The sequence below is a fragment of the Zootoca vivipara genome, chromosome 17 (assembly GCF_963506605.1).
Source record: "Zootoca vivipara chromosome 17, rZooViv1.1, whole genome shotgun sequence".
In the NCBI taxonomy this organism is placed as follows: domain Eukaryota; kingdom Metazoa; phylum Chordata; class Lepidosauria; order Squamata; family Lacertidae; genus Zootoca; species Zootoca vivipara.
Window position 1 is genome coordinate 42065020 of NC_083292.1, and position 18431 is coordinate 42083450.

An 18431-nucleotide genomic window follows, 5' to 3' on the forward strand; every position below is an offset into this window, starting at 1 on the left:
CATTTGGGGTCCATCAAATTGCTGAAGGCGGTTCTGGAACATACGGTATCTTGCTCCCCCATTTCCAGGGAGGCCTCCAGGTTTGCAGGAAAGACAAAAACCCTTAGGGAGGAATGTGTGCTGGGGTGCCTGCCCTATGGGGAAGGCTCTCTACAGGAGCAGCAAACTGACCTAGGAGGGGGACGGGGACATGCGTAGGGTGCTCTGAGAAAAAGTGGCCGTGCTCCTGAGTGACAGGCACAGATGGGTCTCTGCCTCAGCCCAGGGCTCGTGGAGGAGGAGTGGGGAGATGCCACAGCCTTACCTGGCTCTGCTGGAGTGGCCCTGTGGTGCTTCCAGTCAGCGGGCAGCGTGGCATTGCAGTCGGCCCCACACACTCCTGGCCAGTCTCGCTCTAGGCTCTTTGTATTGCTGATCAGCTAAGGAGGGGGGAAGAAAACAGGCAGTCACCCTGGTGCCCAGCTGCATTGGACCCTAACTTAAACAAAGTTTTTCTCCAACAATTAAGATTCTTTATCCAAGACATCTGTGAAGGCTAGGGGTGGAATGGGCAAGGGCCTGGCAGATGAAATTCCTGCCTTGGAATTTCAGCACTTGGCTTCAGCACTTCTGTTTAAGCACTTGGCTTCTGCGCTCCAGGCACATCTCCCTGTTTAAAACCCACCTCGGAAAGTGTCTGTCTTTATTTCTGACCACAGCCAAGTGGGGCTCAGCAACATGGAACCGTCCAATGCCAGCTGCGGTTTGCAAGCAACCAAATTTGTACCCTGCAGAAGCCACACTCTGCACCACAACTGGCTCCCTCCAGGGGTGCAAATCAGAAGAAGCCAAACATTACAGCTACTTGGGTTTTGGTTTCCACACAGGTGCCCAGACTGGTGAGTGGACTTTTTGCGCAGCAAAAAAGGAGGAAACTGACGCCCGCCACCACTTTGGAAGTTCTCCCTCCTGCAGCAGAGCCCAATCCCTGTGCACCTCTCAGAAATGGGAGAGGAAATGTCCTTTTATACATGCTTTTCTTTATTTTCAAACTCTAAAAGCGCACATATGACAACACACAATAAACTTCCTGGCAATTTTGTACCATAATCCTATGCTGTAAATGACAGTAGACCCACAACTTAACGTGTGATTTACTTACGAAATGGCAGCTTTGTGTGAGTGGTCCAGGAATAAATGAATGAATGCAAAGTGGGGAGAGAGCAGTTGGAAAAGGGCTGCCTGAGATCTCACCAAGGCCCACATCCCTTCCAGGGGTCTTCCTGCCTTTGTGCGATTTTGCCTTTGTGTACAAACCCCCAGAATGTAGCCCCCAGGTAAGTTGTGGGCCTACTGCATAATGAATGGCCAAACGCCCTCGCCAGGTGAAAGGCCCAAGGCCAGCCCCCCAGTGGTGCTGGAGCTGCACTTTCCGGAGAGATCCTTACCTTGCTGGAGCCAGGCTGCTCAGGGGGGCTGGGGCAGGGGAGGCTGGGGCAGCAGGGTGACAGGGTGTGGTAGCTGGGGTTGGAGTAGTAGTGGGTGCAGCTGGGAGGGACGTCTAGGCAGAAAGGCAGAAGGAGACAGGTCAGTACAAAAGCCCCCCATTTCTCTGGAAATTCACCGCCCTCACCATTCTCCCCCCCCCAGCCCAATTTCATAGATATTGTAGAGTTGAATCACAGAATAGCAGAGTTGGAAGGGATCCCAAGTGTCATCTAGTCCAACCCCCTACAAAACTATAGGATGGCCATCCTGGCAGGTGACTGCCCAACCTCTGCTTAAAAACCTCCAAGGAAGGAGACCCCTTCACCTTCCAAGGGAGTCCGTTCCACTGTAGAACAGCTCTTACTGTCAGAAAGTCTTGCTTTGTGAGGGTGGCGTGAAGAGAGCCAGGCGGTGCATTCCTCACCTGGCACGGCGTACTCTGAGGCATCCATCCTCGCTGTGTAGGCCACAGCCATGTGGCGATGCTCCTTGTCCTTCTGCCAGTGCCGGTAGCAGAGGAAGGCCACAAGTACGCCCACCAGCAGGAGAGCCAGGCTGACGATGCCCATCACAGCCCCCAGGGAGGGGTTGCTGGCAGGAATGGCAGGAACCATGGTCAGGGGGGGCGGGTCGAGTGTCCCTGCACAGGGAGGCAGGAGAGTTGCACCTTCTTGCCAGAAATGGGGACCCCCATCTCTTGAAGAGGGTGGACAAGCCAAGAGTACTTTTTCCGACCTGACCAGCTTGCTTTGCTCCCCCCTCCAAGAGCTGCTCTCCTCCTGAGTTCAGAGGGGACCACTGACCCTCCACTGGCAGAAACTGGCAGACAGGAGGAGATCTTCTCACCTCCCCACCTGAGCAGAGCCATTTTGGTCTCTCCGCACCTGTGTCTGCTCACACAAAGTCTATTGTGGTGGATGCCCAAGGGGCACTTTGACCTTCCACCACCACCCTCCTCCTCCTCCTCCTCCTCCTCCCATAGAGGTTCAGCATTGGAAGGAATCTCCAGGGCTCATCCAGTCCAAACCTCCCACCCTGTAATGCAGGAATCACCGCTGAAGCATTCTCCTTCTCCTCGCAGTTGGGAGCCCCTTTCACCCCATGGGAGTGGAGAGAGGGAAGTGGCGGCCTCCTCGTACTTACGGGTCTCACAGTGGACTCCAGTGTAGCCAGAGGGGCACAGGCACCTCCCAGAGTCCGGCTCGCAGGGGGCCTCCCACCAACACTGGCACTGCTGGGTGCAGCTGGCACCAAAGAGCCCTGCAGGGCAGCCTGTGGAGAAAGCAGAGCAGGCACGGAGGCGGCGGATGGGTCACCCGTCATTTGAAATGTAGGCAGAGCCCAGCCCACACAGGACAGGTGGGTACTCCTCCTCCACAGCCAAGTGGCACAGGCACCCTCCCTTGGGGCACAGCAGCCAGCAAGAGGGTTGTGCCCAGGACTGGCCGTGTGCCAAAGTTTCTCCCCTTTCTCTCCGCATTGTCCCCTTCCAACAAGTGGATAACTCACGTTCGGAGCAGTCACTGCCCGTCCAGCCAAGAGGGCAATCGCACAAACCGTCCACTGGGTGGCAGATGGAGTGGTTGGCACACTTGCAGGGCACAGAGCATTTCTTGCCATAACGCCCTGGCTGACAGGCTGTGGGGGGGGGGTTGTGGGGGGGGGGAGAGGGAGCTCAGTGCCAGAGCAGCAGAATTCTTGGGCTTCCTACCGCCTGTCCCCGTGGGGAGGGCAGTCTGCCCAGGCAGCCAGGACCACCTTGGGCATTGGGCTCCACAGGCCCACTGAAACTCAGCCCCTCTGACAACCCCCTCCCCTGCCACTGGGGTCGCTCTCTTGGTAAGCTGGCTAGCTTACTTACGGCGTTGGCAGGTGGCACCCCGGAAGCCCGGGGGGCAGTCACAGCTCCCATCCTTGGGGGAGCAGGTGGCCCCATTCTTGCAGAGACATAGCTGGCTGCAATTGCGCCCCCACAGGCCGTCTGCACACTCCTGGCTGCAACTGGGGCCTGGGGGAGAAAGGACAAGGTGAAAAGGTGCTGAAAGCCTCAATCTCAACAGGAAGTGATCTGACCATGACAAGGGACTGATGTCAACACCCCCCACTTTCAGATCACCCTGAAAGAAGGAAGGGTTGCTTTAGTAGGCCTGCTTTGCCCTTAGGCAACTCACAAGTGGCTGGAACCCCAGCCTTGCCTGACAACCCCTAACCCTCTCCAGCCCAGGACCCACGGCAGGTAGGAGATTTATAGAGCCCCGCTCACCTGTCCACCCAGGTAGGCAGTGGCACTGCCCCAGAACAGGATCACAGCGTTCTGCGTTCTGGCAGGAGCACCTGCTGCTGCAGCCGAGGCCGTAGAAGCCTTCCTGGGGGAAGGAGGTAGAGAGAGGGGGGCTTGCTCAGCCATGCAGTGGACAGGAAGGCACAAGAGAAACCTCCCCACCAGTGGTTCTATACCTCTTCGCCGGCCACCCCTGGATGTGGAAAGGAGGGACTGTCCCACCACCATCCCCTACACAACTCTGGCAGGTCCCTGCTCCCCCACCCCTGTCAGGCAAGACGTCTCATGCACAGGAGGCATAGCCCTCTGCCAGCTGCTCAGATGCCAAGGCAGGCGGCCACCCCCAGCTCTGCAGCGAGACAGGTCAGAAAGCAGCCCTTTGGGAAGCTCTGTTCCCATCAGGCGGATCCCAGATGACCCCGATTGGGCACACAAGGAGCTGGCAGCCTCAGCTTTGGCAACAGTCAGGGGCAATTGCCCACCCCACTACAATCCATTTGCCGGAAGCAGGGCGATGCCCAGCTCCCATACCCCAAGTTGAGCCATGTAAAGAAGGGAGGGGGAAACTGCCCACATGGTGCGGTGGGGGGACCTAGAAAAGGAAGTGGAGAGAGCCACAGCAGCCCCTCAAAGGAATCTGTATATATATTGGTGGCAGCTTAACCCTGCTCCTCCCCCCCCCTTCCCCAAGAGCCACCTACCGGGCAGGGCTCCTCACACTGGCGGCCATGCCAGCCTGCTGCGCATGCGCATGCCCCACTGACCGGGCTGCAGGAAGCTCTGTTGGCGCAGCGGCAGGTCCTGTTGCAAGCAGAGCCCCAGGTGCCTGCGGGGCAGGGGAGGGAGCAGTTTGCACCTTGCCAACCTGGGGAGGCAAAATTGGCAGAAAACAAGGTGCCCAAGGCAGGAAGGGGGAGAGAGGGAGAACAGAGGTACACACAGAAATGGACCTTGGAAGCCAAAGTCGAGCTTGGATTTTCTACCCCCTCCTTATGCTTTGCACCAGCAGAACATGCCCAGCCTGGCCAAGGGAAATAACTCCGGATGACCTCAAGGGATCCCTAAAGGTGGGTTCCCATAATCTGCTGCCTCCCCACTCCCATCTCCCCACAACCTTTCCTACCTTCCTTGCAGACACAGGTCCCGTCAATGGGAGAGCAGGCGAGGGCGTTGTGGCAGGTGCAAGGCAGGGAGCAGTTGACCCCAAAGGTCTCAGGAGGGCAGTGCATGGAGCAGTGGGCACCCTGAGGGCACAAGATGGGCGTGAAGGGAAGGAGGGGACTGCAGCTTGGGGAGGGGCAATCCCCCTAATGCACCCCTTTCCTTTCTGATGTTACCTGAATTTATGGAAAGGTTGGGGGGTTGCCCCTCCAGCAGACATCATACTCCCCGACTACCAAACTCAACACAATTACAGGTACCGGTAGGTAGTTGTGTTGGTCTGACGTAGTCAAAATTTAAAAATCCCTTCTGGTAGCACCTTAGCGACCAACTAAGTTTGTCATTGGTATAAGCTTTTGTGTGCATCCACACTTCTTCAGATACAGAAATCACTTCTGCAATTGTTGTTTAGTCGTTTAGTCGTGTCCGACTCTTTGTGACCCCATGGACCATAGCACACCAGGCACTCCTGTCTTCCACTGCCTCCCACAGTGTCACAGTGGCCGGAGTGGACTACTTCAGAGTAACGACGCTACGCAGCTCTGCATTTTATTCTTTTATTGGTGCTGCGTATTTACAGTGCTCAAGTCATTGCTATTTACACGGAGTGATGTGGTCAGTCGGTTTCAGAACCTCCTAATGGCTTTTGGCGCGTCTTTCTCCAACACAAAAGCTTTGGCAGACCCATCCTCTTTCCCCTCCTCTTTCTGCGTAATTCCGGAGTTGGGGGGATGGGTCTCCCGCCCTTATTCGCCCCTTCCTGTCCCACCTGGGACCCTGGCTCCTCTACCTTGCCTGAGCCTCGGACACGACTTCCTGCTTCCCCACTGGAATCGGAACTCTCTCTGCTTCCCCCTGTGCTCGGGGATTGGCTTGAACTTAGGAGGGGAGGGACTTCGCGATATCCCCTGTCCCTCACATCCACCCCCCTCCCAAGCTCTCCTTCACCCCTCCCCAGGTCCCCCCCAGGTGTCGGTGACGACTGGAAGCCTAAGAACTCAGTGCTTTCCGAGCCCGTTGGTGTGAACACCTCCCCCCAGTCCTGCAAGCCCCCCCCTTCCGCCTGGGAGGACGGGAATCCCAAAAAGTCTGTGGCGTCAGAGCTGGTGGGGGTAAAAATGTTCTGCCAATCTGCTCCTTCCTCTGACTGGGTGGATCTCGGTGACACCCATACCTCATCCTCTGGTTCCTCAAACTCCGCTTCCCAGCGCTATGGTGAACTGCTCTCCCGTGCTTCCTCCCCCTCCCCCTCCCTTTCCATGTGCCAGGGCTTGGGTCTATGGGGAAAAAGGGCGTGAAATTCTTCTACCAGGAATTCCTCCTGTATCTGAGTGGCTGGGACCCATTCATTCTGGGACGGTGGAGCATCCTCCCATGCCATGAGGTACTCCAGGCCCCCCACCCCCCACCTTGAATCCAGGATGGCTGTGGCCTCATTGAGTTGCTCCCTGCCTTCCCTCTCCCCCCCTCCCTCAGGGGTTTGTTCGCTGTCTCGGAGCCTGCTGCTTTCCCTGTACGGCGACAGCAGCGATCTATGAAACACTGGGTGCACCCTCATGTCCTCTGGCAGTGCCAGCCTGTATGCCACCGGGTTGACCTGTTGCGTGACCGTGAAGGGGCCCAACCTTCTGGGCGCCAGCTTTTTGCATCGCCCTCTGATGGGAAGGCCCTCCGAGGACAACCAAACTTTGTCCCCCACCCTAATGACCTCCCCCGGTCGCCTGTGGCGATCTGCCCCCCTCTTGTACGCTTCCTTGGCTCTCTCCAAGTGTTCTCTGAGCTGCTGGTGCACCGTCTCCAGTTCCTCTGCCCAATCCTCAGCCTGTGGGCCCTCCTCCTCCTCCTCCCCCTCCCTCTCAGGGAAAGATCTGAGGTCACGCCCGTAATTGGCCTTAAAGGGCGACACCCCTGTGGAGACGTGCACCGCATTGTTGTAGGCAAATTCTGCCAGTGGCAGGCGATCCACCCAGTCCGTTTGCCTCTGGCTGACGTAGCATCTCAGGTACTGCTGCAGAATGGCGTTGACCCTCTCCGCCTGTCCATTGGTCTGCGGGTGTCTAGCCGTCGACAAGCTGACCTCCACCTGCAGGAGGTTCATGAGCCGCCGCCAGAACCTGGAAACAAATTGGCGGCCACGATCCGAAATAACCCTTAAGGGTAATCCATGCAGTCTGAATACGTGATCCACAAACAGTTTGGCTGTCTCTTCTGCCGAGACCGCCCTGGCACACGGTATAAAGTGGCACATTTTGGACATGAGGTCCACCACCACCAACACTGCGGTCTTGCCCCTGGAAGAAGGCAGATCTGTGATGAAGTCCATGGACACCACTTCCCACGGCCTGTGTGGCGTGGCTAAGGGCTCCAGCAATCCCGGTGGTGCTGCTCTGACCACCTTTGCCCGCTGGCAGGTGTCACAGCCCCGTACATAGTCTCGAACATCTTCCCGCACCCCTGGCCACCAGAAGTGTCTCATGACTAGGTGAGTGGTTTTGTCCCTCCCAAAATGACCCGCCGTTGGGTTGTCGTGCATCTGCTTGAGGACCGTACGTCTAAGCTGGGTGGTGGGCAGGTACAGTGCACCCTTGTAGAAAAGCAGCCCCCTGCGTTCTGCAAAGTCTTTTGCCTGCTCCCCCCCCCTCTCAGTTCTCTGAAGATGCGGTTGGCAAATTCATCCGCTGCCGTCAGTGCTGTGAGTTCTGCCTCGCTCACCACTGCTGCTCCGCAGGACCATGCTGACGGGGGGAAAATGTGCCTGGGTGCCGGTGGCGCCTCCTCCTCCATGTACTCTGGCTTGCGGGAGAGGGCATCCGCCCTGACATTCTGCTCTCCCGGGATGTAGTGTATGGAGAAGTTGAAGTTCGAGAAGAACTCTGCCCACCGTATCTGCCGCTGGTTGAGCACCCTGGCAGTTCTCCAGAACTCCAGGTTCTTGTGGTCTGTGCACACCTGGATGGGGTGCTTGGCGCCCACCAGGAAGTGTCTCCAGTGCTGGAACGCAGCGTGGATCGCCAGAAGTTCCCGATCAAACACTGTGTAGTTTCGCTCTGGCTGAGTCAATTTCCTGGAGAAGAAGGCACAGGGTCTCCACTCTCTGTTGGCGTCCAGTTGCAACAAAATGGCGCCCACAGCTTTATCAGAAGCATCTGTCTCCACGCGTAGGGGCGCGTCCTGAACCACGTGGAACAGGTTCTGGTCTGAGGCGAACACCCTCTTGAGGCTTTCGAACGCTGCTTGCGCCTCTGGTGTCCACCTGAACTTCTGCTTGCCTCTCAGGCAGTCAGTGATGGGAGCCGTAACGCGAGAGAAGTTCTTGATGAACTTCCTGTAGAAGTTGGCGAAGCCTAGTAGGCGTTGGGCATCTTTGCGAGTCCTGGGGCTGTGCCAGTCCAGGATGGCCTGCACCTTGTCCTTGTCCATCGCCAGCCCCTTGTCTGACAGCTTGTAGCCCAGGAAGTCCACCTCCTTGGTGTGAAACTTGCACTTCTCCAGCTTCACATACAGGTGGTTCTCCTTCAGGCGCTGCAACACCTCCCTGACATCTTTCACGTGCTGCACTGGGTCGTTGGAGTAAATAAGGATGTCATCCAGGAAGACCAAGCATTTCCTGAAGAGGAGGGACCCCAGGACGTGGTGCATGAAGGCCTGGAAGCATGCTGAGCCCCCTTGCAACCCGAAGGGCATCACCAGATATTCAAAAGAGCCCAGAGGCGTGAACATCGTGGTTTTCCATTCATCGCCTTCCCGGATCCTGATCAAGTTGTACGCCCCCCTCAGGTCCAGCTTGGTGAAAATCTTGCCCCTGCGTGCCGCTGTCAGGAGATCATCCACTCTGGGCATGGGGAAAGCCACTGGCTCTGTCACCGAATTCAGCCGTCTAAAATCCACCACAAGACGGCGCTGTTGCGTGTCTTTCTTGTCCACCCAGAAGACCGGGCTGCCCCCTGCTGCCTTGCTTTCTCTGATGAACCCCCGCTTGAGGTTCTTGTCGATGAAAGCGCGCAGATCTTCCAGTTCCTGGTCTGACATGGCGTACAGCTTGGCTGGGGGTATAGTTGCCCCTGGTACCAGGTTGATCTGGCAGTCAAAAGGCCTGTGTGGGGGTAGGTGGTCGGACTCCGCTTCGCTGAAGACCTCCTGCAGGTCCCAGTACGGCTTGGGTATCGCTTCACCCCCTTTGACGTGCATGGTGGCCACCGTGGCTATCGGAGGCCCCTCCCCTGGTTGGTGCTGCATGCAATGTTCCAGGCAAAAGTCCGATCCAAAAGTGATGCATCTCTGGTGCCAACTTATGGAGGGGTCATGGCGCGCCAGCCAGCTCATGCCCAAAACGATGGGGGGGTCTGAGATGGTGGTGACGTTGAATGCCAGTGTCTCTGAGTGCCTTCCAACCGTCATTCTCATGGGGGGGGTTTGATGAGTGATGGCCCCTCCCAGCAGCTCTCTGCCGTCAATGGTTGCCACGTGCAGAGGAAAATCCAGCTGCAGAAGCTGGATCTGGTGCTCTTCTGCAAAGTTTCTCGAGAAGAAGTTCGCTGACGCCCCACTGTCAATTAGGGCGAGGACTGTCAGGGGATAGCCATTTGGAAGCGTGAGCGTCACTTCTAGAACCACTCCTGCTCTGGGAGGGGTGGGCTGGCTCTGCTCCTCTCTGTGCGGGTGGGTGGGCTGGGGCTGTTGTCTGCTGACTGTGCCTGGCTGCCGCCCCTTGTCTCCTGCAGCCAGGCTTTCCCGTTTCCCTGCTGTGGTGCTGCTTCAGTGGGGGAGGGCACAACCGTTCCCGCCTTTCCTTGCCACTCCCTGCGATGTGGGCAGTCTCTGACGAGATGCTGGGGGGAGTTGCAGAGAAAGCAATTCCCACCCCTTCCCTCCTTGCGTCTTGGCGCCGCTGGGGTTTGAAAAGCCCGCGCGCGCGCGCTATCAATCTGCATGGGTTCCTGGTCCTGACTGGCCCCAGGCGTGGCTTGAAAGGGTTGTTGGGGGAGTGGCTTCTCCTGCGACCGTGGGAACCAAGCCCGCTTTGCGCGCGTTGCTTGCTTGTCGCTCCACCGGGATTCCTGTCTCACCCCCACCGCCAGAGCCGCTTTGCTCAGCTGATCCATATTACTGGGCTTTGGACCTCTCGAGAGCTCATCCTTCACCTCCTCATGCAACCCCAAGTAGAACGCCGCTTGCATTGGGGGGGACTCTAGTTCCCACCCCAATCTGTGCACCAGCATGGTGAATTTCGCCCAATACGCGCGAACTGTCATATTTCCTTGGCGTAAATTATGAAGTTCCTCCTTAGTCTGGTCCATATGACTATCGGACGAATACATCGTTTTCAAACCTTCTAGAAATAGTTTGACATTCTTCATGCAAGGATTCCTTGTTGCAATTAACGGTCTTAGCCACTCCCTGGCTGCCCCGGTAAGGTGCTCCACAATAAACGCTACCCTGTGCTCATCATCAGGGAACTCATCGTGGTGCAGCTCAAGAGCATACACAATCTCAGTCTCAAAGCCCTGAAATTCCCTCGGGTCTCCATTGAACTTGCTTACTAGGGTCCCGGCTCTCCTTCCTGGCAGCACTTGGACTTGGGGTGCCCCTCCCGCCTTGTTTTTCTCTGCATCCAGCTTGTTTTGGAGGTCTACCGCCACCGCCCTTAATTGCTGCTCTTTTTCCTGAAGCGCTCTCACCTGTTCCGCAAGTTGTAGCCGGTCGTCCTGGACCTTCTTAGTCTCCTCTTTAGCTGCCTTCAATTCCCCCTGCGCCTGCAGCGACAGCTGCTGCAGTTCTTGCTGGGCTTGCTCCGCGATCTGCCGCCATTTCTCCGCCTCTGACACGCTCATCCCGGCAACTCCAAAGTAGCCCAAAAAGGATTAGGAGGTTGCTGTCACAGTGGCCGGAGTGGACTACTTCAGAGTAACGACGCTACGCAGCTCTGCATTTTATTCTTTTATTGGTGCTGCGTATTTACAGTGCTCAAGTCATTGCTATTTACACGGAGTGATGTGGTCAGTCGGTTTCAGAACCTCCTAATGGCTTTTGGCGCGTCTTTCTCCAACACAAAAGCTTTGGCAGACCCATCCTCTTTCCCCTCCTCTTTCTGCGTAATTCCGGAGTTGGGGGGATGGGTCTCCCGCCCTTATTCGCCCCTTCCTGTCCCACCTGGGACCCTGGCTCCTCTACCTTGCCTGAGCCTCGGACACGACTTCCTGCTTCCCCACTGGAATCGGAACTCTCTCTGCTTCCCCCTGTGCTCGGGGATTGGCTTGAACTTAGGAGGGGAGGGACTTCGCGATATCCCCTGTCCCTCACACACAGTTTGGTCAAACTCATGTTCGTAGCTTCGAGAACACTGTCCAACCATCTTGTCCTCTGTCGTCCCCTTCTCCTAGTGCCCTCAATCTTTCCCAACATCAGGGTCTTTTCCAAGGATTCTTCTCTTCTCATGAGGTGGCCAAAGTATTGGAGCCTCAGCTTCACGATCTGTCCTTCCAGGGAGCACTCAGGGCTGATTTCCTTAAGAATGGATAGGTTTGATCTTCTTGCAGTCCATGGGACTCTCAAGTCTCCTCCAGCACCATAATTCAAAAGCATCAATTCTTCGGCGATCAGCCTTCTTTATGGTCCAGCTCTCACTTCCATACATCACTACTGGGAAAACCATAGCTTTAACTATACAGACCTTTGTCGGCAAGGTGATGTCTCTGCTTTTTAAGATGCTGTCTAGGTTTGTCATTGCTTTTCTCCCAAGAAGCAGGCTTCTTTTAATTTCGTGACTGCTGTCACCATCTGCAGTGATCAAGGAGCCCAAGAAAGTAAAATCTCTCACTGCCTCCATTTCTTCCCCTTCTATTTGCCAGGAGGTGATGGGACCAGTGGCCATGATCTTGGTTTTTTTGATGTTGAGCTTCAGACCATATTTTGCGCTCTCCTCTTTCACCCTCATTAAAAGGTTCTTTAATTCCTCCTCGCTTTCTGCCATCAAGGTTGTGTCATCTCCATATCTGAGGTTGTTGATATTTCTTCCGGCAATCTTAATTCCGGCTTGGGATTCATCTAGTCCAGCCTTTTGCATGATGAATTCTGCATATAAGTTAAATAAGCAGGGAGACAATATACAACCTTGTCGTACTCCTTTCCCAATTTTGAACCAATCAGTTGTTCCATATCCAGTTCTAACTGTAGCTTCTTGTCCCACATAGAGATTTCTCAGGAGACAGATGAGATGATCAGGCACTCCCATTTCTTTAAGAACTTGCCATAGTTTGCTGTGGTCGACACAGTCAAAGGCTTTTGCATAGTCAATGAAGCAGAAGTAGACGTTTTTCTGGAACTCTCTAGCTTTCTCCATAATCCAGCGCATGTTTGCTATTTGGTCTCTGGTTCCTCTGCCCTTTCGAAATCCAGCTTGCACTTCTGGGAGTTCTCGGTCCACATACTGCCTAAGCCTGCCTTATCGTGGCGAAGGGGCTTGAATAACTCAGAGAAGCTATGAGCTATGCCATGCAGGGCCACCCAAGATGGACAGGTCATAGTGGAGAGTTTTGACTAAACGTGATCCACCTGGAGAAGGAACTGGCAAGCCACTCCAGTATCCCTGCCAAGAAAACTCCATGGACAAAGACAACAGGCACTCCTGCAAATGTCCCCACAAAACACTTCATCACAGTTTCTACCTATCTCTCTTCAAAGGGCCTCCGCTGCACATTACAAAATGCAACAGTTCACTGATAAATGTATCTATGTATTGGCTCAATGGGAAAACTTTAGGAAGTCATATACTCCAGTATTGGATTTGCGCCATTCCAACTTTGTTCTGTTCAAGAAGGAAATGGCTACCAAGAGGGGAGTCTGGGATGTTGACAACCATAATCCCTCAAGCCTGAGACCATGGTACTCAGCAGCCTCCTTGCCTGGGTGATAATCACTGGCATCCTGGCCTCTGAATGCCAGACACAGGTAGCCATTCCAGAAACAATAGAAACCCAACTTCAGTTTATTAGGATCTTGGTCAAGATAAAGGGGTGTGTTTAACTTGACCAGGAGAACAGGAACATGTACATACTCACCTTTTGTTTTATTTAATTGGTGTGCGGTGGAAGTCAAGGGAGGGATGGGGCAAACCTGATGCTCAGGTTTCTGCCAGAAGACCCTTCCCAGATTATGACATAGCTGTGTATATGATGCATGTGTGATGTTTCATTAAGGGTGTTCTGGGTAAAAGGGGAAACTTATAAAACAGAGAGCCATCCTTTGTTCGGGGCTTCTTTCTGCTTCTTCCATGTGATAGTTGGAAGTCCTGTTGCAACAGTTCCTTGAATAAAAACCAGGCCTACAGGCTGCTGTTTTGCTCCAATACTCTTAGCTGGTGTCTTTGTCTGGCAAATCCAAGTGAGCCAGGAGTTTTCCTTTAACACTGGCGGCAAGGAGAGGAAAATATTCCAGCACAGAACCAGGGGTGAGACCCCTAGCAGGATGCCCAAGTTTCTCTCTCCTCCAAATGGTCCTTTAAAAATTTTGAGACCCCCCATCTGTTTCCTGCCTGTCCCACCTGGCAATGCAAGCCCACAGGGCCTTCAGAGTGGCATCAGGCCATGGGTTAGGAGAGTGAATTTACTTGGCAGGAACAATTTGCCACACCCTCCCCTTCAAATACGTGATCTAAGAAAGCCCTGGCAGGCTCTGCTTGCCAGGGGGCACAACCCTTTCCTGCCCATGCCAGATGTAGCCACCGCAGGGCCTAGGACGGAAGCCCAGGGACCTCGAGGGGGACTCACCATGTAGCCTGGCGGGCAAGCACAGAGCCCCGTCTCACCGTCGCAGGTCCCTCCGTTCAGGCACAAACAGGGCTCCTGACAGCCAAAGCCATGGTGCCCAGGGGGGCAGGTCTCGTTGCAGAAGAGTCCTGCCCAGCCCGGCTTGCAGGTGCATTCTCCAGAGAGCGGGTGGCAGCTGGGGGGCAAACAAGGAGATGGTGGCTGCTCCAGGACATCTTCCCTCAACAGCTACTACCTTCTCTGAGCCCGGAGGCAGGGGGGGGGAGGCCCAGAGAAGAAGGGCTTTGTGGGGGGCAGAGGGTGCAAAAGGCAAAACCTCCCCATCTTTCAAATGGGGACAGATCAGTGGAGAAGCCCGTCACCCGCAGGGGGCAGAGCAGTAGGACTCAGGTGGGACCTTGCTGTTGAAGGAGGGCTGGGCAAAGAGATATCCAGGCAGCCTCTTTACAAATAAAGAGGGCAGGGAGGGCAAGGGGAGTTTCCCTAGCTTCTTTCCCACCTAGAAGTCTCATTCTATGCTTCCAGTTGGCCAAAAGGAGAGAGAGGGACACCTGCTTGCCTACCTCTGTGTGTGGCGTGGGTGGCAGAGGCAGGGCAGGTGGCAGGAGAGGCCGTGGAGACCTGGCAGGCACTTTCGCTCCTCGCAGCGGCTGCCCAAGAAGCCGGCTTCGCAGAGGCAGGCTCCGTTAATGTGGAAGCAGCGCCCGCCATTGGTGCAGTCGCACTCCTGCCCGCAGTCCTGCCCGTAGCGGCCGATGGGGCACTTCTCGCGGCACCTGAGAGCGTGGGGAGAAAGAGACCAGGGGTGTTAAGGATAACGATTTAATTTCCTGAAATGGGAATGTTTGCTTAGGTGGATTTGCTGTGTATTTTTAGTATGGTATTTTTCCCCTTTGGCTGTAGCTCTCTCATGTGATTGGCTGACTGTGAGTCACATGGGAAAGGCATTCCATTCCGTTGTGACTGTTATTCCAGCAACTGTCATTTTTTAACTGCCTTTTCTGCTCTTCTCTCTGTGTGCTGAGAGAGAGAGGTTTCTTCAGGATCCTGAGTGCCTGTCAGCGTGATCTGCCTGAAGTGAAGCAGACAGAGGAAGATCCTGAAATGTTAATAGGGATAATCCTGTGCAGGAACAAAGTGAATAAGCATGAGATTGTAGGTAAGTTCTTCTAAGTTATATGTTTATGAAAGGAAAGTTCATTGATATAGAGAGTGTGGATATTCTATGGTCTTTATCAATCACCCAGAAGAGTTATTCAGCTTCCTAGCTTCACCAACACACACACACACACACACACACACACACACACACACACACACACGGCTGGGGTGCAGAAGGATGTAGAGCTGATCAAGATCCATTTAAGAAAGGAATCTGTTGGAAGAAGGAGACCAATTTAAGCTAAAATCATATGGACAGTTGAAAGAAAATGTTAATGCTTGGTTTCAATATTATCAGATTAATGAAGTGTTTAAAATGGATAAGAAAACAGGTTTTCAATCAGGCAAATCCAAACTGGAAACGGAATTGTTAGAGCCAAAAACAAAAAAAATCTTTCCAGGATGTATAATCTATTGCTGGAGTGGGACACGAAAGATGAACAGGTGAAATCTGTAATGATTGATTGGGCAAAGGATGTGGGGCATAATATTATGTTGGAGGATTGGGAGAGGTTATGGAAAAAATGTAATACTTTGAGAGAAAATATTATGAAAATGATGTATAGATGGTATTTGACACCAGTTGAATTAGCAAAATTTATCACATGCATGACAATAAGTGCTGAAAATGTAAAGATGTGGAAGGAACCTTTTACCATATGTGGTGGACGTGCCCAAAAGTAAAAGACTTCTGGAAAAAGATTTACTGGTATATTGAATTGAAAAAGGTGTTGAAAAACACATTTATTAAAAAACCAGAAGCCTTTTTACTTGGTATAGTAGGGGAAGAAATTCCCCCAAAGGATGTTAATTTCTTTCTGTATGCCACAACAGTAGCAAGAATTCTGATAGCTAAGAACTGGAAGACACAAGAATTACCAACTGTGGAAGAATGGCAAATGAAGATGATGGACTTTATGGAACATGCCAAGCTGACCAGGAGACTGCGTGACCAGGGAGAAGAGATGGTGGAAGAAGATTGGAAGAAATTTAAAATACATTTTAAAAAATATTGCAATATTTGATATTTAGGATCACATTTGGAAGTTGATATAGGCTGAAGGTGTAAAGGTAATAATAGTAAGTAAGAAAAAATAGAAATGAATTAAATAGAAAATGTTAGAAATGATGTTTAGATAAGATATACAATGTGGTAAAAAATTATGAGTTAGAAATTGCTAAAGATGATATACAGTGAAGCACAGAGAGGGGGGGACCTGAGGAAGTCACCCTCTAATGTTAGAATCATAGCATCATGGAGGTGGAAGAGACCACAAGGGTCATCCAGCCCAACCCCCTGCCAAGCAGGAAACACCATCAAAGCATTCTTGACATATGCCTGTCAAGCCTCTGCCTAAAGACCTCCAAAGAAGGAGACTCCACCACACTCCTTGGTAGCAAATTCCACTGCCGAACAGCTCTTACTGAGATGGACATTTAAGAAATTTTAGTGTTGTTTTTGTTGTATTGTTTATTTGTTAGTGTATTTTGTGTTGTATTATGTTTTTATTTGCTTATGTTGTTATTATTATAAAATGAATTTAAAAATTTGGAAAAAAAGAAGAAGAAAGGACACCATTATTCAGTACAGTATGCGGTTTTATGAAACACCAATGACAGCTGGCAGCAGATTCTGAATTTAACACCATCCCTGTGGCTGCTTTTAAAGGCTGAGGGATTATTTTTCTACCGTATATGAAGGAAAACTCATTGGGGGGGAGCAGGGAGCGGCAAGCCTTGTGGCTGGCACAGCTGATGAGAGAGAAAGGGTGCAGGGAAGGTGCCAGGAGAAAGGAGCTTTGACCCCTCCAGCCCCTCAGCTCAGCCTCTTTTGCCATGAATGGGGCTAAGGCAGGCTCCATGGGGGTGCTATAAATTCCCCCCAGGTGTGCCTGAAGCCCCCTGCATCCCCTGGCCTCCCCCCCTTCCTCTGACTTAGATGGGAAAACCATCAGGGGCTTAATTTTTCTCCTCCTCCATTGTCTGCATTAAAAAGCTGGCAGAGAGCAGTTTCCTTCCCCTCCAGGCTGCATCCTTTTCTCACCCGGGGGAAAGAGTCACTCACCAAAGGGGGCCTCAACTGGCTTCCTCCACAAATACTCACCAACTGGGGCTGCAGCTGTTGAGCTGCACAGCAGGGAGAAGACCCACCAATGGCCCCAGGAGGAGGGGCTGGGGGGGCAGGAGTAGGGGCCACGTGGGGCCAGCCTGTCCAGTCGCCCTGGAACTCCAGGGGAGGGGCTTCTGGGCCATCCAGGGGCACAAACTCCCCACTTGCCTTGGCCCACCCCCTGCCGGGGACCCTTGTAAGGCCAATACAGTGGTACCTTGGTTGCAACCGCTTTGGATTACAACCGTTTTGGATTACAACCACGTCAAACCTGGAAGTGCGTGTCCCTTTTTTTTGGATTACAACCCTTTTTTTATTACAACCAATTTTTTGGCGGGAGGCCCCACTGGTGAAAGCGCGCCTTTGGTTACAACCTGTTTTGGTTTACAACTGGACCTCTGGAACGGATTATGGTTGTAAACCCACTGTATGCTACTTAGGTATCCCTTGTCTTCCCATCATAATTTCTTTTTTTATTTCCCATAGGTTTTATTAAAGTCGAAAAAAGATATACAAAAGCTAATATCCAATATCTTTTTAGAATCCCAAAGATGAAATAAAATAAAAACACAAGCCAAAAAGAGGAACAGAAAAAGGGGGGAAAGAGAAAAAAGGAAAAAGAATAAAAGGAAAACTTCTGATTCTTTGTTTTTCTGCTATATATAGTTATTCAAACATCCACTCCAAGGTAACACCCAACTATTCTGCTTTCTAAAAACCAATATTTGCTTCAGTTCTCAGATCCAGATATAAGTCCGTTTTCTTTTTAATGCAATAATAATAATAATTTATTATTTATCCCCCGCCCATCTGGCTGGGTTTCCCCAGCCACTCTCGGCGGCTTCCAACAGAAAAATGAAATAAAATAATCTATTAAACATTAAAAGCCTCCCTAAACAGGGCTGCCTTCAGATGTCTTCTAAAAATCTGGTAGCTGTTTTTCTCTTTGACATCAGATGGGAGGGCGTTCCACAGGGCAGGCGCCACCACCGAGAAGGCCCTCTGCCTGGTTCCCTGTAGGGGAGGGGCCACAGTGGGAATGTGGGCGGGGCTACGTGGCCTGCACCCGCCCAGCTCTTCCGAGGAGGTGGCCCCACGCGCCGGGAGCGGAGCTCCAGAGGCGTGCGGGGAACGCGAGCCCATGGCTGCCTCCTCCGCGCCTCCTAGGTCTTCTGAGGAGGCAGCCCCAGGCTCCCGTTCCCAGCGCGAAGCTCCAGAGGCGCGCAGGGAACGCGAGCCTGTGGCTGCCTCCTCCACTTACGCTCCCCGCTCCCACTTAGCGCTCCTCCGCTTACGCTCCCCGCGCGCCTCTGGAGCTTCGCGCCGGGAGCGGGAGCCTGGGGCTGCCACGCTGCGCCCCTTAGCCTTTTGCTTCTAGGGGGGGCAATTGCCCCCTCCTGCCCCCCTGCCTACGCCCATGGTCTCGGCGGCTGCTCCCAGTCACCAGTCTAGCTGCCGCATTCTGGATTAGTTGTAGTTTCTGGGT

The 18431-nt window shown here is 53.2% G+C and overlaps 1 protein-coding gene across 2 annotated transcripts in view; it reads right to left on the bottom strand.

The window, feature by feature from the left end:
* Positions 1-6: 6 nt before the first annotated feature.
* The window catches only part of PEAR1 (platelet endothelial aggregation receptor 1), a 40910-nt gene continuing 22485 nt past the window's right edge, over positions 7-18431 (bottom strand). Inside the window, exons 9-19 of one of the 2 annotated variants that reach the window (XM_060269771.1) lie at positions 14238-14450; positions 13675-13849; positions 4872-4992; positions 4450-4574; positions 3731-3833; positions 3329-3475; positions 2977-3105; positions 2611-2739; positions 1892-2107; positions 1428-1540; positions 7-419 (exon numbers count right to left, since the gene is read on the bottom strand). In XM_060269771.1, the coding sequence (XP_060125754.1) occupies positions 135-419; positions 1428-1540; positions 1892-2107; positions 2611-2739; positions 2977-3105; positions 3329-3475; positions 3731-3833; positions 4450-4574; positions 4872-4992; positions 13675-13849; positions 14238-14450 (1756 nt within the window). In that variant the 3' untranslated portion in view covers positions 7-134. Of the gene's footprint in view, positions 420-1427; positions 1541-1891; positions 2108-2610; positions 2740-2976; positions 3106-3328; positions 3476-3730; positions 3834-4449; positions 4614-4871; positions 4993-13674; positions 13850-14237; positions 14451-18431 lie in introns of both variants that reach the window. The other variant, XM_060269770.1, reaches the window with a different exon arrangement.